Source organism: Ambystoma mexicanum, chromosome 5p, assembly GCF_040938575.1.
Source record: "Ambystoma mexicanum isolate Mex_15411 chromosome 5p, UKY_AmexF1_1, whole genome shotgun sequence".
NCBI lineage: Eukaryota > Metazoa > Chordata > Amphibia > Caudata > Ambystomatidae > Ambystoma > Ambystoma mexicanum.
The window spans coordinates 713,125,085-713,150,847 of record NC_090930.1 but is presented as its reverse complement, the minus strand read 5'-3'; the positions used below and the strand labels follow the sequence as shown (position 1 = coordinate 713,150,847).

Below are 25,763 nucleotides of genomic sequence, written 5' to 3'. Positions count from 1 at the left end.
TTTTAAAATGTTTAATATTCTTCCTTTTCTCTCATCAAATGTTACTGTTTCCTCTGCACACCTGCCTTTTATAGTTTCCATCGTCTTTTAATTTCTCTCTTCAGACTCACCATTTTTTGTCCTTAACCTATCTTGCAAACTTTTGTTTCCGTTTATTTTTCGACTTTACCTTCTCTTTTGTGTTAATATTTATCAATATCAAACTATTTTCCTACCCTGCTAAGTCACCAAGTGTTTGTTTCCGATTTCATTTTCCTTTCATTGTGTATATCCCTACTCCATAGTCCAAACTTTTCTTTAGACCCCACCCTTACCGTACACGTCCTCTGCCTGCATACACCCACTCTCTTTTTGCCTCCTGCCCGAGTACCAAAAGCACACCTGTGTTCTTCCCCAGCCCCCACCAGGGCCCATCAATCGCTCTTTTTGCACTTGTTTGCCCCTCTAGAACTTACCTTCCTCCCCAGGCTGCACCTCAGGTTCTGCCCTTATTGGCCTGCCTTGTGCCCAGCCCACCTCCTAGGCTCCATCTCTGTCCCTGCCCTTGTTGGCCTCTCTTGCTCCAGCCCACCTCCCCAGGCTCCCTCTGTTTTCCTGCCCTTGTTGGTCTCTCTCGTGCCCCAGGCTCCATCTCTGTGTACTTCAAATGTTGTGTATGTTTGTGTTTGTCCAGCATGGACTCCGCTATGTTTACACTCTGTTTCCATCATGTGACGAGCTGTTTCTGTAATTCTGTGCCACATTGTAAGTTTGGCGGTATCAACTATGGTAATACCGCTCAACTGAATTCCTCTTACTGCATGCGGCTACGATAATTAACTACAACCGATTTAGGGTTGGTGCCAAGTACAAGTTATTGCCCGCTTTCGAGGCCAATTGAACTGCATTGGGGACATGTGGTAATACTGCATGGGGCAAGACCTCCATTGAAGATGAGGCAACAAGCAGGCAGCATATGCATGGGCTGCAAAGGCCATTATCGTGTGTTTCGGCAAGATAGGCGCTACTCTGGAATGCCACCTGTTACCACCATACTTATAGTGAGGCCGACAGTGGCAGACTGGCCCATAAGGAACTTGGGAACACTCCAGAGGGGCTTATGCCTCTGAGGACCTGTCTGGGGCTGATCCAGTTACGAGCTTTATTTTTCCACCATCCGACAAGTATGTCATAATGTTTTCACTGGTCTATTGCAAGACTGAGCTCAGCTGTTCTTGGTGAGGGCAGCAGTCAGAATTAGGTGGCACAGCCATGGGCCAATGTATTGCCCTACTGCCATGCTTTCATGCTTAGTCTCCCTACCTTTCCGCATTCAGTTTCCAGTGTTACATGCCTTTCGAAACGGAGACTATAGTATGGACATTGTGAGCTAAGGGGGGTGGGATGGGGCTGGGCATGTTGAAGGCTATAGCTGTACCGGTTCCGGTGATGAGTGCAAGGAGTTTGGGTTGTAAAAGCTACAGGACGTGAGCAGTAGCTCACTGTGCCTGTTACTGGAAATGGTGTTACCTTGCGCTATCTATTGCCTGACATATGTGGGAATTTGCTCCTCTACCTGTTACTAAATGGGTGCAGCAACGTTCACAGAGAATGATCAGGAGCCGCTTGTGTTTGAGCTGGCTTTACCATAGCTGGGAGCAGGCTGTACCAGTTATGCTGTACGGCCCCTTGGGCATCAGAGCTGGTTGTATTTGTTACTGGGCAATGTGGGCATGAGCGAAATGTAGTAACCGTATCCATTTTGGAAGCTGGCTGTACCTGTTCATTGGCATGAATAGTTAGGTAAAGAGTATTGCATGCTGCTACATTGCTCTATTTGATAGAGATGGATTGTGGCCCTGCCCATGGTAAAACATGACTATTTTTCTGTGGGGAGGGGTTGCAACTGGGGGAAAAGATGAGGGAAAAAGTGTCAGTACTGAAAAGTCAGTTGAGCTGGCATAAGTAGCATTTTCTGACCTCTCCCTAAACGTCATTCCGGTTTCCCTACCGCCCCTCCCCTCCTATCCAACCATCGTCACCCTAACCCTCCTTCCCTGCTGGGGTTGCGGAGCCCTGTATAAGCATTGACTTGCAGCAGGTCTCAAAACCGCAGTGGGGGTGGTTGGTTCATGCCACTCCTGCGCCTCGGAGCTGTGGACGGACCCTGTCACAGAACTGTATGCAAAGTAATGTTACTTTATGAGTTGTGTTGTAATGGAATAGACACATGAACCCTCAATATGTAGCATTTTCTGTAAAAGTCATGAACTGACGCGATTCACGGGTGATGGTTTGAGGGCCACTTTTTTTGAGGCGAGGGGTGGGCCACTTTTTTTTTGTTGTCCGGGCCTATTTCTTGTCCCAGTCCGACCCTGCCTGTAGTTCGCTAACCCTTCGAATAGAAGTGATAACCACCAAGAAGGCCGCCTTGTAAGTAAGGTCTTTCAGACTTGCTTTATGCATGGGCTCAAAGGGAGATCCCATGAATCTGGTTAAAACCACATTTAGACCCCAACCAGGAGCTGGGTGAGAAATGGGGGGGGGAGGGGGTGGATTCTCTTAACCCCTTCCATCAATGCTTTAATCACTGGTATTTTCCACCAGGACATTTTATGTTGTGACGTGGTGTAGGCTGAGAGAGCAGCAAGATGAACCTTTAGGGAATTGAAGACCAGTCCTGCGTCTAACAAATGAGTTAGGTACAGCACAATTTGTGTGGTTGAGAAATCAATGGGATTGACGCCCTTGGTATTACACCAGATGACAAATCGTTTCCATTTACTGGAATAGCAATAGCAGGTGTTAGGTCTCCTACCTTCCATGAGAATGTCCATGCATCTCTGGAGGGAGCGGAAGGTGTCCAAACTGTATGATCTCAAGAGCCAGGCTGCTAAGTTCAGAGTTTGTGGGCATGGGTGTAGGGTCTCCCCCCCCCCCGTCCTGAGACAACATGTTGTATGGGCAGGGTAGTTTTACTGGTGGGGAGAGGGGCATTTTCATAAGATGAGCGAACCAGAGTTGGCGGGCCCACATGGGGGCTAACAATATCATGGTGACTGGCTTTTGGTGCATCTTGTGCACTATCTTGTTGAGTAGGGGAGTTGGGGGGAGAGGGGGATCGTAAACAAATTTCCCTGACCATGTTATTCAGAGTCCGTTCCCCTTGGAGCAGTTCTGGTGGTACCCGGAGGCGTAGTCTTGGCATTGGGCGTTCTCCTGAGTTGCGAACAGGTCGATCTCTGGGAAGCCCCATTCTGCAAAGACATTGGAGACAATGTTTTCGTGCAGATGCCATTCGTATTCTATGGGCAGTGGGAAGTCTCTGCTGAGCATGTCTGCCAGAAGATTGAGTTCCCCTGGAACATGTTGGGACAACAGAAACATCTTGTGTTTGAGAGCCGACATCCAAATGTTTTGGGACAGCTTGGATAGCCCTGGAGAGTGTGTGCCCCCTTTGTTGTTCAGGTAATACATGGCTGTGGTGCCGTCTGTCAGAACCAGAACTGTCTTCCCTTGTAGTTGCGCCTGAAAGGCTTTCAGTGCCTTGAACAACACTAATATCTCTAGCAGATTTATATGGTTGGATGCTACTTGTGGGGGCCACACTCCATGCGCTGTCTGCTGAAGCAGGTGCGCCCCTCATCCCGTGAGAGATGCGTCTGTCGTGAGATTGGCTTCCACTGAGGGGGTGGTGAAGGACTTCCCCTTCCCTCGACCGCCACTGCAGAGAGAGAACGATGGCTGGCGAGACAACTACCAGATCTTCCCAAAGTCCGCTGGCCTGACACCACTGTCTGTTGAGCCACTCTTGCATGGGACGCATGCGCAGCCGCGCGTGGGGAACCAAGTACATGCAATACGCCATCATACCTAGCAAGTGCATGGCCTTGCGTACCATCACCTCCCCAACTGGCTACATATTGAGGGATTTGAAAAAGCATGTTCTGAACCCTCTCGGAGGGGAAGACAAGGCCGTCCTTCATCCGGATTAGGGCCCCCAGAAATTGTTTTACTCAACTGGGGACTAGACTGGACTTTTTCTCTTTGATAGAGAATCCCAGACTGAACTTAAGGTCTACAGTCTTCCGGGTGTTCAAAAAGCATATGTTGTATGCGTCCCCTGTTATGAGCCAGTCGTCAAGGTAGGGGTAAACCGGGACGGATAGTCTGCGCAGGTGTGCTGCCACTACTGCCAGGACCTTTGTAAACACCCTTGGCGCCGAGGCAATGCCGAAGGGGAGCACCTTGAATTGGTAATGGCTGTCCTCTACCACGAAGCTTAGATATTTCCTGTGCTCTGGCAACATTGAAAAATGAAAGTATGCATCTTTCATGTCCAATGTTGCTATGTGGTTCAACTGTGGGATCACTTCCTGTAGCGTTACAATACAAACCATTTGAGGTTTTATAAACGTGTTTGCTGTGCGCAGGTCTAGAATAGGGCGCATTGTGAGGCCCTTTTTGGGTACAAGGAAGTAAACTGAATAAATACCCTTGTTTACCTGAAGAATAGGTACGGCTTCTATGGCATCCTTTCCCAGAAGCGCTTCCAACTCTTGATTTAGGATCTGCAGATGGTCCGGCAAGAGGCCTTGTGAGCGTGGCGGTCTGAACTGTGGTGGTCGGGAAAATTCCACACAGTACCCATGGGCGACCGTCTTTATAACCCACTGGTCTGAAGTTATCCCCTCCTATGCCATGAAGAAAGATATTAAACACCCCATGACTGGGGTGACATGGGAGGGGAACTGGATCCGTTGGTAATTTCTGATCAGAGGCTGCGGCTCCTCTGGGGTTGGGGCCTCTGCCGCGTCATTGACCCCTAGGTGGGTAGTTGGCAGGGCTTCCAGATGTTTGTCCAGGTTTCCAGTTTCCTGTATTGTAGTTTTGACTTGCACGGGATTGCCCTCAAAAGGACTGACGAGAACCGCCTCCCCTTCTGAGTTATTTGTTTCAAGGATTTAAGAGTCTCATGCTCTTTCTTGGCCGTCTCCAGGGCATCGTCGACCGCTTTTCCGAAGAGATTGGTCTCTTCTATGGGTTTGTTGATAAGAGCGGCCTGCGTTTCAGGCTTGAACCCTGAGTTGCAAAGCCAAGAGTGTCGCTTGAGTAGAGTGCCCTGGGCCAGTGACCTGCCTGCTGTTTCAGCAGTCTCCAGAGTATTTTTGATTATATTCCGATTCACGTGCCTGCCCTCGGCCACGATGGTGAGAAACCTGGATATAGCGGGTTCAGGAACCTCCTGGAGACCTTCTTGTACAAGGTTCCATTGTGCGTCTGCATAACTGGCAAACAGCGTGGTATTATTCGCTATGCATGTGGAGTAAGCAGCTGCCGAGGTAACACGCCTACCTATAGCATACAACCTTTTGGATTCCTTATCCGGAGGTGCCTCCCCCGTAGCAAGGGGTACCCTTGCCCGTTTCCGGGTGGTAGTGACTACCAAGGAGTCAGGGGTGGTGTGGCCTTTGATATATTAAGGATCCAAAGGAGCTGGCCGAAATTGTTTTTTCCACGATTGGGTTCACTGCCCGGGTCTGAGCTGGCGTGACCAGGGAGGGGGCCAATCTTCTTTTAACAGAGTTTAGGAGGGGAATGGCTTGGCTTGAGGGGGGTTTCTTCTTGAGAATGCCCTCCACAAAGTCTTGTTCGGGTACCGCCTCCTGAGTAGTGATCTGAAAGTGCTCTGCTGCCTTCCTTAAAATGGCATTGAAGGTCATTTGATCGTCTACAGGCTAGACCTGGTGAGCCGGGTGGTTGGAGGAGAATCCAGGCATAGAACATCAGTGTCCTGATCTTGCGTGGGGAACGTCCATGGCTCAGTTTCCACTTGCTGGGTTTCCTCCCAGTTTTCCATGGCATCTGCCTGGTCCTCAGGTTAGTCCTGCAGGAATGAAGGGTCGTCTTATTCGCTCTAGATGTCCTGGTAAGTGTCCATCTAGACCACACCTTCATGGTGGACAGAAGCCGTGGGCTGAGAGTCGAGATTTTCCTGGAAACGTGAAGCTGATCTCAAAAGAGGGTCTTCACGAGATCTCTTAGGGGAAGGATGCTCAGAAAGTGAGACAATCCTTTCAAGACGGTCCATTCGCCCTTCAAACTTCTCCCTTGTCCACTTACAGGAACCAGAAGGGCCCAAAGGTGGAAAAACGTTGTCCTCTGCTCTTTGGCATCAAAATTTGTCTCCAAGGGTTTTGGACAAGGGGTCCTGACTGTCCTCATAAGTTTTGCGAGTATTGGGGCACGATGGCGTGTCTTTAGACTTCTCCGCAGCATGCTCCATTCATTTCGACGGTGTCTTAGGTACCAGTCCAACCGCCTAAGTAAACCTCGCGATACTTTCCTCAATCTCCGCCGAATCAGCGTGAGTTAACAGGTCAGAAGGCCTACCGGTAGATTTACCGTCCACCGCTGCGTCAGAGGGCCCAGCGGTAGATGTTTCGCCTGTGGAAAGGCTAGGAGGCCTAGTAGTAGGTTTCGGGCCTACTGGGCCCTTAGGGGGTGCCGGAGCGTCGACTGACGCGCTTCGGTGTGTAAACGCGATTTAGAGGTAGTGCCCAGTCGCAAGACGCTGCTGCGGATGCACGGAAAGCTGTTGATCTACCCGATCAGACGAATCCGCTGAAATTTTCAACGGCCATGTTGGCACTTTCACCTTTTTCGACGGAATTGACGAAATCGGTGGTGGGGTTGTGTGCTTAGTGTTTCATGGTTTCTGCACGCCCCTGTCGCCGGGTGTTGTCCCTAAAGCGAGACTTGCACCAGGCCTTGAGAGGTCAGAGACGGGCGTGGCAGACCTAGAAGTGTCTGCCTAAAGGTCTATGACATCCGACACAGATGTTTGGTCATCGTCAGTGCCCGTCAATTTCGGCGGGTGTGGCGGTGGGGGAAGAGGGTTCAGCCTGCGACATACCATACGCGTCCCACCGCTTTACACAGCGCTCCTTAAGGGTCTTGGGCCGAAGGAGCTTACAAGCCTCACACCGCTTAACGTCGTGATCTAGGGGGAGACAAGAATAACACGTTCTGTGCTTGTCTTTCCACGGGTACCTGACCCTACACTTAAGGCAGAACCTAAATGGTGTCCTTTCCAAAGCGAAAGGTATAAACAAAGATGACCAGACCTATAGGGCAAAGAGGGGGAAAGAGGAAAGACATAACGAAAGATATGGTCACCCCTGACCCCACTCTCCCTACTGTGCAGGCCAGCCAGAGGACCCGGGCACGTGGATGGGTCAGCAGCCAGATCTTAGGTGCCGAAATCCACCACTGTCGAAACTTCCCGTAGTCTGTCGAGGTTGCTTGAATCGCCGAAGTGACTACAGGGGAAATAACCGACAAAGTCGGAATTAAGATAAACAATGTCTCTTATGAAGAGCTCTGCTATAGGGCAACCAGTATCTGGGCGGAAAAAAAATAATCTGTGAGACCTCGGCGCGTGAGGGATTTTGGGTACACTACACGTCACGATAGGGATAGTGTTACAGACACGCCTATGCCGACCTCCCCTTTCGGTCCCCGAAAGACAAGATGCAATACTCCGCTGTTACCATTGGATGTCGGACCAGATGCACAGCATGTGATTCTAAGCAGATTAACAATCATCAGAACTGGTGTTCCTCTTCCTGGCTATTCGGTTCCAGTAGCAACTGAAGTGGAATTTCAACCAGGTCTGAGAGGATGTCCAGGTGGCTTGATTCGGAGTTGATTAGTCCCACCAACTCAAGGGGAGAAGTCGTCCTTGCAGGGCTTCTCTAGACGAAGCGAATTCGGAGCGTCAGCACAGCAGCAGGGCTTCACCGGGCAAACCAACGGGCCAGGAGTCGCAGCAGGCGTCTCTTCCAAGTTCTTCTTCGGATTCCTTCGTCCAGTGATAGACTCTGCCTTCCAAGCCAAAAAGCCTCGCCTTTTATGCAGGTTTCTCCCATTCATTCCAGCCTAGCTGTCAGTCACCCAGCAGGGTGGCTATCCTTGCTGGACAGCCAGCCGGCCAATCACCTAAGAGTGCATTCCTGTCTCCTAGGAGACTAAGCACAGTGAGTTTTGGGCACCTCTCTCGCTTCTTGCCCCTGCCAGACACCCTGGAGCAAGAGGCGGGGTTCACTCGTGAATCCCGCCAAAGGCAAAATGAACAAAGGGACTAAACCTGGTTTGGCGCACAGAGTAAATCTCAAGAAGGACCTTTCCATAAAGAAATGGTGAAAATAGAAGACCAGGACCATTTTGACAAAAATGGCACCCTTTGGTGCTTTACTGCAGCTGCGAACGTAGCCTGCGGTTAAAGCACACCGCAGTAGTTACAAGTAAACCACTGCCACCAGCAATTCATCGAGGAAAGGGTAACATAAAAATGTTACATAAGAAACTAGACAAACGGGATACTAAGTAACCCCTCTAGCCCCCTATTGTAAGATAGTGTGTGCTGGGTCTAGAAAGTTACAATGTAAGTAAAGTCAATTTCACTTCACTGTTCTTGGAAACAGTAGTTATCCAAGAGAAAGGTATTTAAACCTTGGGAAATCTGAAAGACTTCCCTGTGCCACTGCACTGAAGGTGCTGTGTGTCACACAATGTAAGAAATGATGCCTATAGAGTTTGTCAGACTCTATAACCAAAAGAAATACAGAGTTCAAATCACATTAAAAATACATGAGTGAAAAAAAGGGTCTCACTCTCTCCAGGTGAAGAATTACAGTCCTAGAGTACAGCAAAAGAGCTGGGGGTCTCTAAGGTAGAGAGGAATTAGCACATTTCTGAGAATTCACCCTCACAGAGAGTGGGGCATTCTGGAGGACATATAAAAGTCTAGGGAGGGTCATCATTTTGAACAGTGCTGCCCTGCCCAGCTGTGACAGGGGGAGGGACTGCCAGTGGGAAACATCCACTGCAATCTATCGACCACTGGCTGCAAGTTGAGTTGGAGGCAATCGTCTAGTGTTGGGCTGATGCGGATACCTAAATAGGTGAAACCCAGGATCGATACGGAATATGGACATTGTCTGGAAATTGCCGACTCCCCTCCCTGAAGTGGGAAGTAGACTTTTTGTTTATTCACTTGGAGCCTGCTAAATCTTTGGTACTCTGCAAGGATGTGGGACACTACCAGGCAGGAGATTCTAGGGTTACCAAGATAGATGAGAAGGTCATCAATGGACAAAGAGACTCAGTCATCTCTTCCCCAAGGTGATTCGAATCCAGTCCAGTTCTCATCCCTTCTGAGTCGAATTGTCAGTGGTTCGATGGCCAGAAGAAACATGGGGGAGAAGGGGCAGCCCTGTCTGGTCCCACAACCCAACGGGAACACACTGGAGGATCTTCCATTCACCCTTACAACCACCTCAGGGGAGTCAGAGAAGTTTAACCCAGGACGAGAACACGTGCCTAAATTCCATCTGTTCCATAATTTCCCAGAAAGCGTCCCACCCCACTGAGTCAAACGCTTTCCCAAAATCCACCGCCAGGAGTGCCAGCGGGTTTGAGATTGCGGGAGCTCCATCAATGACAAGCAGGACCCTGTGCAGGTTCATGCGTGTGGATTTGCAGGGCATGAATCCGCATACATCTGGGTGGACAAGCTATTCTTTCACTGTTAGTAACCTGTTGTCGAGGATTCGTGCACAGATTTTAGCCTCTCCGTTTATCAGTGATATTGGCCTGTAGGAGGTGCAGTATTCTGGGGAGTACCAGTATGCATGTCCTCCTAAGGTCTAAGAGGAGATGGCCCAGGTCCTTGCATTGCAGGAACACGTGATGTATATGCCCCATTACATCACCCCCCTAATCGTTTCCAGGTTTCTACTGGGAAGCCGTTGGGCCCCGGAGTTCTACCAGATTGAAGTTGCCCTAGGGCAGTTTGGACCTCCTCCTCAAGATTCCCGGCCTGTTGTTCGGGGAGTGTAATGGAGTCTAGGAATTGTGGGTTGCCTATTTTGGATTCTCTAGGTGGTCGGGGGTGGCAAGTAGAGTTTTCATAAAAGGTAGCGAAAGCCTCCGCTATGTCTAAGTCTGCAGTTAACATTTCCCCAGAGCTCGAGAGAATGGCTTGGGCTTGTCCTTTACTTTGTTCGTGCCTCTATAGCCAAGCCAGAGTGTAACCTGCCTTGTCCCCGGTTCAGTATATTTGACTCTGGGTCGACAATTGGGGTGTTTTGTGCATTGCAATACCATAGTGCCGTAATCAATTTTTATTGTCTAGCAGCTAGCAGTTCCCCGGATGACATATTTGAAAATGCCAGGATTTCTCCAAGATGTCATGTTAAATTTCCTAACGTGTTAATATTTGCCCATTAATAGAAACTAATCATACAACCAAACAAAACAAGTCTTAACTTTATTAATGTTTTAGGAACACACAGCTCTTATTTTGTAAAAATATCTTAGCAAGGTTAATGAAAACCTGGTAAGATACCATCGACATGTTTACAGTCGACATGTTTACAGTGTTGTGCAATCAATGAAATGATTTTGAAAAATGTTTTAGAAAAACAATATTGTGCTTTAAACCACATTCATGATATGAAAGAGCGGAAAGAGGAGAGTACAGATTCTTAACCAGACAAATGCATTTTTTTTTTTATTTATCAGAAAGCAAACTGAGATGAACGCAAGCATAAAAGGAGATCAACCGACTGTGCATTACTTGTGTCCCCCCACCCCACCACAGATACTCACTCGTAGGGCTGACAATACTTTCTACTGCTGCCAAGTCTTGATCCTGGATGTAGTATTGGTTTTCTTCATGTTTAAGGCTCAATGTGAAAACCGATGCAACATCTGGATGATCTGAAATTAAACAAAGTCAAACATAGTGCAAAGGTAAGCAAGTACATCCATTTCATAGTGCCAGTCATTTTTCATTTCAAAGATATTAAAAACTCCAAATAGATCAGTTTTTAAACAAAAAGGAGATCCACATTGTACATCAGATAATTTTAGCTAAACTCAGACATCACCACACGGGTGAAACTAAGTATGTGCCAATACCATACTGTTCAGAAAGACTTTCATTTTGCTGCTTTCCTCCCATAGACTTTAATGGGATAGAATGGATTTTGTCATTGTCTGCTTCCTGGTCTGATTTTGTTGAGGTAGGTAAAGCCCTCAGATTTACTTCCCTTGCTTTTTGCTCACTTTATGGGGAAAATGATCAGTCACCAAAAATGCAATTTAGAACCAGATGGAGACAGGTACATAAATGGGCAGAAAACAGGGAAAACACACCACAAGAAAACCAAAGATAAGGTCCCTGGTCCCTCATAAATCCAACCCTGCTAAGAATTGGAGCCTAGTGCACTAAAGGTAACGAGTTCCACAAGAATGTTTACTATGTGATTCGCAAACAAGGAGTTGCCAAAAAAGGTTGCAGGTAAATGCTCCATAATTAGAACAAAAGGTTAAGTAAAGTTCTTACAGGTTTCTCTCCCAATCCCAACACTCTAGGGCAAGCCCACAGGGGGATCCTTGACCAAACTATTGCTGATCTTAGTCAGGCATGGGAGAGATGGGGTAAGTCCATACAACCCTATAGCAATTGGGGGAGGGCGGTTGGGGAATGGCTATGCAAACTCACCCCCCTTCTTCAGATTTCTCCAGCAACCACTTCAGGGGTTCCACGAATCCGCTGGACCCACTTACATCTAGGCTTTGTCCAGTCAAGGGAAGTCCAGGCGTTGTGGGTGTAGAGGTCACTTTCGGGCAACTTGATTAGGTCCAGCTAGTCAGCAGTTCGTGACTCTTGTGAGGACAGCTGGATGTCACCAAGAACAGGCAGCAACCAAAAATAATGCAAACAAAAGCAGAATTGCAACTGCTGCCACCAGCTTGTCTTTAGGTACATTTAAAAGTAACCAAGAATCCTCTGTGTAAAAATCTAGGGTGATAAAAAAAAGTGTCCCTACTGCACTGCATTGTAAGATGCTGTGTCCGATGTTAAACATACAATTCAAAAGAGAAACAGTTTCCCAGTACTGATAGTCTGAAAGACTGATCAGTTGACCCATCACATGTGAGCAAAAGGCAAGTGAAGCTGAAGGCTTTACTTTCCTTTAAAAGTCAGGGCAGGATAAAAAAAAACAGTAAAAAGAATGGGGTTCCCTAGGAAACTATGGAGGGAAAGTTGTAAAAAGAAAGTCTTTACTAACAGTTAGAGAACTTTGTATCCTCATAACATTTTCTACAATGGCTCTTTAGTTACTTTTACAATTTGTCTAGGACAGCTGGTGGCAGCAGATATTTTCAACATTGTTTTATACTTTTTACTTGTGCACTTTTGAATTTACAGCAAAGGGCTACTACAGGTGGCTAGGATTTTGATTGTCCTTTGACCACACTGTTCTTTGTCCGCCTTTTTAGACCAAGAAATGCCATATATGAATGCCCTTTACCAGGGAAAGCTGCTTTCAAGGGCAAATGGGTGGTCTGTGTGGGAGACGGATGTGGATACTGGCACTGTCTGGCCCCAGTACACATCCAGGGTCCTGAATATCTGTTGCTGGGCAGATGTGGTGGTCAGAGGCTATACATAGTTGGATAGTCACTGCCCGTTTGAATTGTGCAGATGCCTACCATTGGTGGACCAGGGATAGCTACCAGTCCAGATCTTGGATAAAAGGAGTCCTCTTGCAGTTATTCTTCAGATCACCATTGGAGCAAAGCCCTCTACAAAGAAACACAGCCTGTTGACCCCTGCAGATGACCATCACCAACGTCAGTGAAGTCCCGGTGAAGACCTAACTCCTCTGCCTCCTTGCAAGAAGACCCTCATCTGTGCTTCGACCCCTGGATCGGTGAGAACAGCCAGTCTTGATGCCCGCTTGAGGACCTGTGCTTTCAGAAGAGTCCCTGGACAAATCGGTGGACTCTCCAGCTCTCTTCCTGCGCTACTTCACTGCAGGAGTGCAACCTTAGAAGATCCCCAACTTGTACAATAAGATGCCTGCTCCTGCATTTTCAGCTTTCTTGCATCAACGGAAGTCAGCCAGGACTTGCGCCTTTGTTCGTTCCTAGAAGATCGCCTGTTAAGATGGATTTCTAGAATCTGGCCTGGTGGACAGATTTCAGGAGGCCACCATAGCTATAGTGAACAGGGAACTCAGAGGTTTGCCAAAACCCAATAAAGGTATGTGGAAGAGCAGTCAAGGCTTATTCTCAGGAGAGAGTGCAGTTAGGGACCTCAATGAGTTCACACAGTATGGCACATAAATTTAGATATTAAGTGTAAAACAGATCTTGATTAAAGGCCCTCTGCACACTGAAAAATGAATCTAACTATTACTATTATGGCTCAACCATGGTAGATGCTCTTAGACAAGGCTGTGTGATGGCGCCATTTCTATTTGATCTATACATCGCCCATATGGAAAGCCACTAAATGCTTGCAACAATTTCCCTCCGAAATGACAAAATACTAAGATTGCATGGTTGTCATATGCTGATAACATAGTGCCGTTAGATAGGACTCCTATAGCCCTACAGCGTAATCTGGTGGCCCTTAACACATACTCTGAAGAAAACTTAAAAATTAACAGCACTAAGTCAAAGATTATGGAAGTGGGCGGCTGACTAAAAATGTGAAGTGGAAGAAGGGGGCACTCCCATGTAACACGTGGAGTCATACATGGGAACCATCACTACATCCACATAATCATCCAAGCTGTTACAGCAATACGTAATACCTAAAGCCTTAAGCAGGTTTGGTCTTATTAAAACATATGTACAGGTAAAGGCTGGCCACTCGGTAGAGGGCATGGGCTCCCATTTATAAAACCTGTTTCATTTCGGCAATATTGTATGGGCTGGGAACATATACAGACCAACAGCTACATTGGCTGATGGTACTGGAGAGAAAGCTATAGAGGTGTAACCTTGGTTTGCCACAATCCACACCAATAGAGGCAATTCGCCTGTAACTTGGCTTAATATTTTTTTTTTTAACGAACAAACATCAGACCCAACATTTCCAATTACAAGCTTTTTAGTATATATTTGCATATTATTCAATCCTATCTCCCTCCCTCCCCACACTATAACTCGAGCTTATACTACGATTCCTGGGATATCCTTACCCCTGAGGTTAATCCCCTGCGCCGTCCTCGGACGTTTCTTGTTCACTGGAGTTAGCCTGGGGTCCTCCTCCTCCTCGTCCTCCTCGTCGTCCTCCTCCTCGTCCTCCTCCTCCTCGTCCTACTCCTCCCGAAAATCATTCCACCATACCTCCATTCTGGGTTTACGTGCTGCTTTCCAGCCCATGGCTATTCTCCTTTTGGCGAAAATGTAGGCCAGGTCTTTAAGTTTACAAATATGTTTTAGGTTGCGTGGTCTGGTGAATCCCCCAACATTCATGCCCATACGGATTCAACCTCCATCTTGATTCCCTTCTCAGATAATCGTAGCCCGATTTCCTCCCAGAATTTCCCCACCTCCGGGCACGCCCAGAACATGTGAATCATCCCAGTGTTCACCTCTCCACATTTAGGGCATTTTTGTGCCACTCTACTCCCGAATCTGGCAATCCTTTGGGGGGGTCATGTACGCCCTGTGGGTGACATATAACTGGATCTGTTGCAGCCTTACATTCCTAGACACCCTTTTGTGATATCTCTGGGCCCTTTCCCACTGCCCGTCCAGCATGGGCTCTCCCGCTTCCACCTCCCAGTCCCATCTAAATTGGGGCAACTCCCTTCCCACTCTGGACATCACCAGCTCATAAATTCGGGATATTTCATGCCCTCCCTCCGAGATATCATACATCGATTCTATGGCGGTGTCCGGTTCTGCTAATGCCATTTCGGACCAGGTTTCCTTCACCCGTTTCATTATTCTAGTATATGTAATATATTGCCCCACGTGTACCCCCGTTTCATCCACTATCGTTTGGAAGTCCAGTGCCCCACCCTCCCGCCATATATCTCCCATGGTCGCTTGGCCTACCTGCTCCCAGTGTTTTCGGTTCCCTTTCCTCAGTTGCTCGTCCCCCCTGCTAAGCGCCACGAGTGGCGCCTGTGAGGAACATGGGGTCGGGTTTCCCATCACTCGGCACGCCTTGTGCCATGTCCTCCAGCCCAACTCCAACAATCTTGATCGCCCATGCAGTTTGAATTTGGGTAGCCATATCATTTCTTTTAGGGAATACGGGTCGCTTTCTCCCCTTAGCAATCTAGAGTCCGCTGCCTCACCCTCCGACAGCCACCTAGCGACATACTGTAGTTGTCCTGCTAGGTGGTATATCTCGAAAGGTCGGTACCTTTATGCCCCCCCTTGTCGCAAGTGTACTGTAGTTTGCATAGGGCTACTCTGTTTCTGGAATTGTGCCACAGCAATCCCCTGCATAGACTCTGGAGCTTAGTGAAAAAGCGCTTAGGCGCCATGTATGGGATATTGGCGAAAAAATGTAATAGCCTAGGCAAAATCACCATCTTAAGTAGGGCCGCCTTACCTACCATGGCTAGGGGGGAGCTTTACCCAGAACCCCATGCTGCTCTTGATCCCTTCCACTGCCCTTTCCGTGTTGTATTTATGCACATCTGTGGCCGTATGATATATGTCAATCCCCCCCAGATATCTAAATGTTCTGGTTTGCCAAGCTATCTGTAAAGTAGGTAAGTTCTCCTGTGGGACTCCTCTGTACCTCCCCAGGGGGAACATGCATGACTTCCTGTGGTTCACTGCTATTCCCGAGAGAGTCGCGTAACGCTCCATCACCTCCAAGACATAGTGCAGGTTCTCCTCTGGGTATCTGGGTGCCCAACTGCCAAACGCACAAGGGGAAGATTGTTCCCTGCTAAAGCGCCTTCTTTCTCGAACACACTGCCACTGGTACTCACGAGTAGAACCTGATGCAAAAGCCTTCAGGAAATCACTGAAAACTTTCTTTTTAAATGAACCAAGTGCCTAGCACAGCCTCACCCCTAGGGTAAACTGTCCTGTCTCTTTGTGTACTGCCCTAACATGTTTTTGTTTGCGCCAGGATGCCTGCGGGCTGCCGGCGCAGTATAAATAGATAAATAAATGATACGTTGGCACATGAGGTTAGGGCAAACTAAGTGACTTTAAACGAAATCCGTGCTCTTGTGATGGTCCGAGCACTTAATCAGACATAACCGCCAAGGAATCTGACTCGGAAAGAAGAATAGCGGCGATTTGAGGCCAATAGACAATAATCTTCCTATACTGATTCAAATGAAGTCTCTGTGATCCAACGTAGGGAGCTGCTGATCATCAGTGCATTGCACAGTGAGAGACAGGAGGAAAGTATTTTGGCCCCAAAGAAAATAACCTAAGAACACCAAAGGGTCTAGGCGGCAGAATAATAAAGGATCAAGGAAACTCTTATGCCACATTCTATATGCTGTTAAGAACAGATCAGCAAACAGCACTACAAAGGGGGTGGCCCCGACGACAATTACAAGTGCCGATAGTCCGAAGTTAGGTATGCCAGCCGGAATTGCTGCAAATACCGCAAACACTGCACCTGCAAAGTTAAAGAACCCGGCAAAGCCTTCCAGGGCTGGTGTGAGAAAGGATAACGAATGGCAACTAGTAAATAGGAGGACATCGAAGAGAGGCAGAGGAAAGTCAATGAGTGCCACTCTGGAACACGGCCTTTTGTAACTCACGACTAGCGGCCAGACAGCCAGGACTCACGCCACAGACAGGAAACGTTTAAGTACAGGATTCCATACCATTCCAGCTATCACCATACCTCGCTTCAACGCTGCACATGAAAAGAAGCCCTCAGACGAAGGTGAACAACCCAAGGCTACGGCAGGGTATCAAACTCACAGTTTTAGTGAACCAAATTCTAGGAAGTCTGGCGAAACCTACAGTAGCAATAGCTCTGCGTCGCTACAACCAATAATTTCTGAACCAGTATTTGAGAAGGAGTGTACTCTCCCCTTAAACAGGTCTAGGATTTTGACCCCGCTTTCCTCAGTGACTGAACTAAGTTCTACTGCATTCTCAGGCATAAAATGTGTTCACTTATTTGACAAAGTGTGTAAGGGGAAATGTGCTGTGCACTCTTCGTCAAAACTAATAGAGCATCTTGTCTACCATCATCAGGAAGACATTCTGTTGAAAGGATTTGAAAGTTACTACGCTGAACAATTGAAAGAATGGGATGAATATCCTCGTAAGAATCTTACGGTGACCTGTTATTTTGAAAATTATCAACGGAGGCATACCTTTAGAGAACACTCAGTATGGAAGTAGCTTGCCAGTGCTCTACCAGTAATCCCAGCCTCCAGACCAGGCTTCTAAGATCTCAATCCTAAATTGGAATTCAAAGGGCCATAACTCTTTTACGCAAGGCAAGCAGTTTAACGCCATGAGCAAATATGACTAACTTATTGCAAGAAACATGGTTGACTGGCTGTCCAGTGATTGATGGGTTTATGTTGAACAAGAAACCGGCAAAAAAAGGGCCACGGGGGCGACCAATCGGAGGATTACTAACGGCTGTAACGATCAGTGTAAACCGCCTCCTACAGAATTGGAAATGCCAGTCAGAGGCCTTGCTGTCCAATGAGATTACAGACAGAAATTATACCAACACTACATATATCCTAATATTAAACATCTATTTTAACTAAATTCGAGTAGAGATAGCTATATTGTTGAATGAAATTGAATATATTGATAAAGTGGCGAAGTCAACATCCAAAGAGTCTGATTATTGTAGGAGGCAATTTTAACTGATTGCAAACCGAATGAGGTTGATTTAGATCTATTTGGAGAGGACAAAGCTACCGTTGTTGTACAACCGTGTGGTTCAAGGAAGAGAAGTGCCTATGGTAGTGTGATCATCCTTTTTTCCACAGATTTTTTTTTGCTTACTAACCAGCTATTCGATGGATGATGGCTAACAGTCGCACACCTGGCATAACTCGGTAGCTGCATCCACGATTGACTATGCGTGTCTCAGGAATATAGACACATTGAATGTATGTATCGTTGAGATAATACCCAAACCTTTGAGGGACCATGCAATGCTACACTTCGTGTTTAGCGTGGGTCACTCAAGAGGAGCTGAATCATGGGGGCCCCCAAAAAATGTAGTAGTGACGAGTAAAAACAATATGATCTGGTAAATTGGTAACAGTAATAACGCAAACACCAGAATAAGAAATTGGTGGGCTCCTTTATCAACTGAGAGTAAGGACGCATGCCCCAGTGAGTTACCACACCTATCGAAACTGGGGAAAACTTTAATCAAACTGACTAAGTTGACTTGCCCTCCCTTCGGGGTTCTGGCCATAGAAACTGGTTTGATATAGCAATACATTTCTACGAAACCTGAAAGCGTTTTCAACAGAAACTGATGAAAATTGTTCCAATAAAAAGACTGAAGCAACAAGGATGAGTAAGAGCAGACAGAAAACTGTTGTACAGACAACAAATGGGCAATCACCAGCATTCATGAACAACTTAAAAGATGACTTGATGAACCAATTTGTCAACCCATGAGATAGATTTTTTTTAAAATGAAGAGGAAGAGCAGAGAGACCTGACATCAATGACCTCAGGTCAATTCATAGAAATTGATGAACTCGAAGACAACGAGACGCCAAGGCGCTAAGTACTAATGGTGAAAAAGTATAATCACAGACCTGAGAATTGCTTTGTTACCTTATCTGAAAGAAGGAATAAATTAGGAGTAAACATCTGTGAAAATAGACGGCAAGAAGGGAGTCAGAATGGCAAGGTAAAATCTCAGCAAGGTAGATAATTAGTTGACTTGACTCAACATAAGGTAAAAAAATCAATTGCCCATTACCGCTGTTTCTTTGCATCAAATTCATCACGATGTTGAGAGCCCGAGGGACCGCAACAAGAAAGACAACTATCTTAAGAAAAGAACAGTAAGAAAAATAATCACAAATAATCAACTAATACCGGAATGCATATTGTCCATGAATGAGGGACTGATCCCAAATCGCAAAAACGTCTTACACTTATTACATCATGTCCCGGCCTTGCGTGCAATAGAGTCAGAGGACATTGTGGTGGTGGAATTTACAGACGAGCAAAAGCATGAACGTATCCGTCTCCACATGCATTCCAGAATTATTTGCAATCTCTTGCTTAAGGTCGCAGTCTCTACTGCCACTAGGATTTGACATCACAGAATTACTACATGACCCAGATCAGGATGATAGATACGACAATCCTAATAAAACTAAATAAGATCTAACAAAAAGCCAAGAAAGGATGGTTAGGCAAGATTGTATGCAGTACCCTTTGGGTGCACTACAACAACCCTGACCTACTGGCAATAGGAACTCAACCTCTGGTATAAGTCTGTACTACACAGGTTGGTAGCAGGATTGAGCAGCCAGGCTTATTTCAAGAGGGGTCAATGCGAGCTGTAGGGGAGTTACACAGTGATTGACAGTGACAAGTATTCAAATAAACTCTTACACACAAGGTTCTTGATTAAACAATTATTAATTTATTTAACAGTCAGTTTGAGTAAGTCTTCTTCAGAAGGGGCAATATAATATTAACACACATTTACACTCCAAAATACACTCTTAATTCAGTAAGTACCCTTTTGGGATGGCACACAGACACGTCCTACACCCTCGGGTGACTTTAGTAACTAGGACACAGTGGACATTAATATATCACTGTTTGCATTTAGAACCAGAATGAAGAGTATCTTAAAGAAAAAGGTTATTAGAACAAAACAAGAGATCTCACAAATATTCTGAAAGCAGGTTAGTACTTTTTGTAAACCCCCCCAATGCAAAGTTATTTCACCCCTTCTTGGAAGGAAGAGCAAACACAATGTCAGAGTAAAGAGTCATTCAGGGAGCCAGGCTAGATCAAAGTCAATTGGGGAAAAAGTCTAGGTGAGCTGAAGCACTTAGGTAGGTAAATGTCTTACACAATGTTTTAGAAGTCTTTGTAGCAAATAATAAATCAAAGCAGGGCCACAAGCCATTTAGGCTTGTGAAGTAAAGAAGCTGTCAGCAACTCTACAGAAGCAACCACAACAAGTCTCATCTGAGGACAAGTGCAGTTACACAACAAGAGGCAAGTTCTGTACAGTACCTTTGGTTAGAAGAAAAGGGTTTTGGGCTGGCTTCAGTTCTTGTGCAGCTCTGCAGATCCTGTGTTCCTGGGCCTCAGTCGTGGAGACAAGAGGGAGGACGGCTGGAGGACTCCTGCACTGCAATGGGCCGATAAGCGACAGAAAAGGACCAACTTCTATTTTGTGGCACTTTGTGGTTTCAGCTCCTCGCGTCCAAGCAAATCGCACCACCACAGACTCTTGAGATGGGCTTTCCTTGCATCTGGGGTCCAGCACTCTGTTGAGGTGGCTCAGGCTCAGCCAGTCCTGCTTCCTGGGAGTCCACAGGATCTTCCTGGAGCTCTTGGCCAACTTAAAAGCAACGCTACTCTCTGCCCGCTCCTACAGTGCCGAGTCACAGTCTGCCCACATGACCTTCTGGACGAGTGCAGCTACCGGACTGGATTGGTACGCGACTACAAACATTTGCCAGCCCATAAACTGCTATTGGCCCATAGCTCGTGTCAGACTTCTATCAATCCTAAATTGCTGCCAAGTGATTGTATTTTTTCTTTTGTTCCAGTGTTAATCCCGCCTACTCACCCGGAACTAACAAAAAGCACTGTGCACGTGCGAATGCGCATGCACATTTGCAAAGTGCTTTTGGCAAGTGTTTTTGCATGCTTTCTCGCTGCTACTCTCTGCCCAAGATTGTACAAGCTCCTACAGTGCCGAGTCGCAGTCTGCCCACGTGACTTCCTGGATGAGTGCAGCTACCGGATTGGAACGTGACTACAAACATTTGCCAGCCCATAGACTGCTATGGGCCCATAGCTCGTGTCACACACTGCTATCAATCCTAAATTGCTGCCTCATGATTGTATTTTTTCTTTTTTTCCAGTGTTAATCCCGCCTACTCACCAGGAACTAACAAAAAGCACTGTGTACACGCATTCGTGCACACACATTTACAAAGTGCTTTTGGCAAGTGTTTTTGCCTGCTGTCTCGCTGTCTAGCAGTCGAGCGGGCAGCGCAGGTGGTAAGATTTATATTTATACTTATATTGTCATTTACTTTTGCACAAGGTTTTTGTGGCTAACCTATTGCTATTTTCCAGCCTTTGATTGTTTGTTACCTATTATTGTAATTTATTTTGTGGTACTCGCACAATGGTGAGCAAAAGATTTACGTTAAAGTCGGGTATGCCTTCATTATCATCACATCCGCTGTCCACCTGTAAGTTAAAAATGGCGATGGCAAAAATCATTAGTCCGAGGAACAAAGTTGCCGCCCTGTATAATCGACTGCGGGGCACAAGGGTGTTTCGCTCACTGTCCCTTACATCTGACATCTGCAGCTTTTGTTCTCACAAATCTAATGCCCAACAACAGATTCATCTAGCTCCACGAGACGATGCCAGGAGCAAGCCAACAAGCCAACTAGTGACTCAAACCCCGCCCCAAGCTCCCATGACCACAACAGAAATGTCAGAAAGCCCACTATTGAATGGGCTCGAGTCCAATAATGACGACTCGGCTACCACCAATCAATGCGTGTTAGGAACAAAGCCATCACGGGTAGAAGTCACAGACATTAAATTAGTCTCTGCCTGTTTAGCAGGTGAATTGCAACCTAATGAAGAAGTCCATGTGGCAATTCCGCCCACTCCGGGTAAAGTTATGGAGCCAGTGCGCTGCTCAGTTGAGGCCCAGCATAAGCTAAAGGCTCACATACAAGTTGCTGTGGCGGCGACAATGACCAGGATGAATTTGTCTAATAAATCCAGTCCACATTCACAAGATGTCATACATCTGTTCCAATACTGGGGATCTCATACAATGGCATGAAAATCACTCTCACAGCAATATCTCCATACAACAGGATCATGAATCATCAAGCTCTGCCCAATGCAGAGGCTTAAGTCCGCAAAAAGCAGTGACACCTGAGCCACAAGACAAGACTCACATTCATTTTATAGATGAATCACCCTCATTTATAGCGCCAACTACAAGACGCTCCAGATTCCAGGAAACAGCGCAGGAATCAGAAATTTTTATACACAAAAATCAATCAACCCATTTTTCCTTTCCCGAGGCCCCAGCCCTCAATAATAGACTGAGTGCCATGGATACAGCTTTGATAACTGTGGCACAACTCTACAAGATATTAGAAGGGAAAATAAGCAACCAAACCATGTTACTGAAACAACTTGTCAGAAATGTGGACATCATTGAGTCATCTCTCAATACTAAAAAAACCTCTTACATGCTCCACTACACGATTGTCCAGGTGGGCATCAAACTTTGACTGAGCCAATAATTAAGCAAACTGGTAGTCATTCTACTCGTTGTGGCAATCCAGACCCACTTATCACCGAGTCGCTGGGTACCCTGGCATCCCTGCCTCCTGGCGAGTACCCTAACATGGATAACCAGGGAGTCTTAGTAGAATTGCATGTCCAGCCTAATAATGTTATGTTATGTTAATTAACTTTTAGAGTGCACCAGGTGCCCAAGGGCTTAAGGGTGCTAAAACAAAAAAGAACAAACACAGTAAACACCAAGAGCAGAGAGAGAGAGAGAGAGAGGGAAAGAACCGAAAGATATCAGCAGCAAGCAAAGAACCATGTCAGTGTTTAGTAAAATAGGGCCGTTTTACGTCCCTTCTTGAAGATGACCGTCGATGTTACGGCTCCAAGCATGGGGGTAAAAGAATTCCAGAATTGAGGTGCCGCAGATACAAATGCAGCATCTCTTGCTTTCTTAGATTTAAGACGGGGGATCAAGAGGGTATACGGATCATCAGATATAAGATTTTTGATGTTTTTCTTAGGGATAACAAGTTCTTTGAGGTAGGCCGGCATAGAGCCATGCACACGTTTATGTGTGATGAGAATAAGTCTAAATGATACCCTAGCTTGAACAGGCAACCAGTGAAGGCTTCTACGTGCCTCTGACGCATGGTCTCTTTTGGCCAGGCGTTTGACAACTCGAACAGCACTGTTTTGAATCATCTGAAGTCGATGAAAATCTGAAAGGGGTAGCCCAACCAGGAGAATACAACAATAATCGATCTTAGTACCGATAATCACCCTAGCCAAGGTTTCTGAATTCTTTTCTGACACAAAAGGTCTGAGGCAACAGAAAAGTTTGATGTAATACGAGGCCGAAGAGACCAGACTATTGACCTGAGCCTTCATATTAAGTTTTTTGTCCAGATAAATACCCTAAGTTTTTACTTTGCTCATGACTTCTATTTTACAATTGTCAATAGTAAAGTTCTTGTAACCAGGGCTCAGTTTTTGAAGATTGATTTGGTTTTTAGCACCATTAATCGCTAGGCCGTTCATTTATTTATTTTTATTTATTTGCATTTTTAAAGCGCTCACACAGCCCACGGGCATCGGGCGCTGTTACGGGAATTGTTTGTTTACGAGTTGCATAATTGTTTTTTTTTTGTCTTAGTTGTGCGCGCTTAAAGACCCAGAGGTTTCTAAGCACGGACCCGGGGATCGAACCTGTGTTGCTTTGTGTCGTCTTGCTCCCAAGGCGCTCACGTTGCCTCTGAGCTATCCTCCCGGGACTTTACCATCCAATTCTGTATTTTTTTATATAATTAATTAATCAAGGTCTCGTCCTCCACATGAATGCCTGTTATTGGGATAACAAACTGTTTATCATCTGCATAGTTTGCGAAAATGATCCCTTCCTCTTCCAGCATTTCGAAGAAGGGGCTCATGAAGATGTTGTAGAAACAGGGAGACACATTAGTGGAAACGGTTTTGCTTCTGCTCCATCACTGGCCACTCTAACCTGCCTGCCCTTCAAGAAGGAGAGGGTCCAGTCCACAGCTGCTTCTGAAAAATTTGCATTGTTTATTAACCTGGTGGATAGAAGGGAATGATGCACCCGGTCAAAAGCCGCTGATAAGTCGAGGATCATAAGTACAGGGATGTGACCATTGTCCATCCTACGATAAAGATGGGACTTGAGAGCCAGTACAGCAGTCTCTGTCCCATGATTAGGGCGTTAAGCCTAGAGACTCAGCGATGATAACAGCTCCAGTTTTAATACCAAAATCTAACATCTTTGGATTGTTCGCACCCTCTGGAATTAAACCTCAAGGGGTGACCGACCCGACACGTCTTCCTGGTCCCAGTCCCAGGAAGGGTTTGAAGTCGGTTAAAAAAATGGAGGCGCCTACAGTCCAAAGGCAGGACAAGGAGAATAGTCAAGTCTGTGAGTTGGTTGGGGCGTTCACAAGATGCAACATTCCCCATGATAAGTACCAAGGCTATCACAAACCCTATAGTGAGAAATATGACATATAAACCTCTAGATGATCTGGTGGCCCTCTCCTCTCCAGGCACATCTGGTAACAGATTATCTTGCCCCAATCAAACTCATCAAGATGTGCAGCTCCAGAGATCAGTGTCACTTCACACTACCCCTATAGATAGTCTATCGACCTTACCTACTCGGGCTACTTCTTCCATGGCGAATACGATGCATTCAAACATTGATATCCTCGGAGAAGAAATTTGTGCCTCCATTGATGCCTATGTAACACACAAGTCATTTGAAATGGAGCCCACCAGGTCGCCTCAGAGTGTCTTGAAACGTATAGTTCCAAGTTCCGAAACATCAGTCTCCTGGCCAACTGCAACAGGTGAGACATCAGTATGTCCATCAAAACTGCCTCAGTTTCAAACGACCTTGCCATTGAACACTCAAGACTTACGGGCAAAAGTCTGGCCAAGTAATACATCTTTCATTTCTGTTCCCAGCGAAGCCCTTAAGCCTGCCCCAGCCCAAGTGACTCCCACCACACCAATCACGGCAGTGGCACCATTAGTTCAGGATATAAGAGAGATGATAAAAGGTCTCTATTGAATCTTACCTTACAGAAATTCAAGGACAAGGCCGAGGTGGAAATGGCACTTCACAAGTCCCATTTCCTGACGTAACTGCCCCCCCTTACAGGGCCTGACTTCCTTGTCTAAAAGTTGTTACTTATTGCAAGGAACTGATATGGCTCCTTCAATAGCCACAACCCAATTGCAGGTTCCATCTAAGGGTTTGTATGAAAAAAAAACCAAATGATGAGATTAAAAACAGACAGAAAAATTATTACTGCCTCATGTTGAAATGTCGAGACTTACCAGGTGCACAATATGTCCTTAATAGAGCAAGCATTTTGAACATCTGTGCCGAGATTTCCACCTTAAAGCACCTGGTAACATCAGACATTGATCAAGTTGAAAAGTTCTCACGATTTAACAGAGGCCCGGATTTATATGCAATCTGGCCTGGTTACCAATATTTTATGGCAAGCCAGGATGGCTTTATTTGATCTGGGATTTATTTTAACACAAGTTCCCACACAATTAGTTCACCATGTCAAGAAGCCAGTAATTAAGATCTACAATTCTTCACAGAGAATTGCAATCAAGGCAGCCCAACAGCACCAAACTGGCCCCAAAGTATTCCAAACATATGATGCAAGATCCTAATCCGAGTTGGCTGATATCAGCATGGTCTCATGGAATACAAAATAGGCCATAATCATTTAATCAACTCTTGGATGAATGATTTGGGAATTTATGATATTATTGTGCTACAGGAAACCTGGCTTAAGAGTGTGCCGACATGGTCCTTTCATAGTATTGCTACGACCTTGGCCACTAAGAAATTACTGGGCCGCCCGATGGGGGGGGGGTCCACTGCTAGCAGTTAAAAAAGCCCCTGGTTTCGCCATTATTACCTATCC

At 46.2% G+C, this 25,763-nt stretch overlaps 1 protein-coding gene across 5 annotated transcripts in view; it reads right to left on the bottom strand.

Moving 5' to 3' along the window:
• The window catches only part of LOC138481145 (zinc finger protein 25-like), a 639,663-nt gene that overhangs the window by 292,447 nt on the left and 321,453 nt on the right, over nt 1-25,763 (bottom strand). For all 5 annotated transcript variants that reach the window (XM_069613075.1, XM_069613072.1, XM_069613074.1 and 2 more), the window contains exon 5: nt 10,654-10,764. In XM_069613075.1, the coding sequence (XP_069469176.1) occupies nt 10,654-10,764 (111 nt within the window). The remainder of the gene's footprint in view (nt 1-10,653; nt 10,765-25,763) is intronic.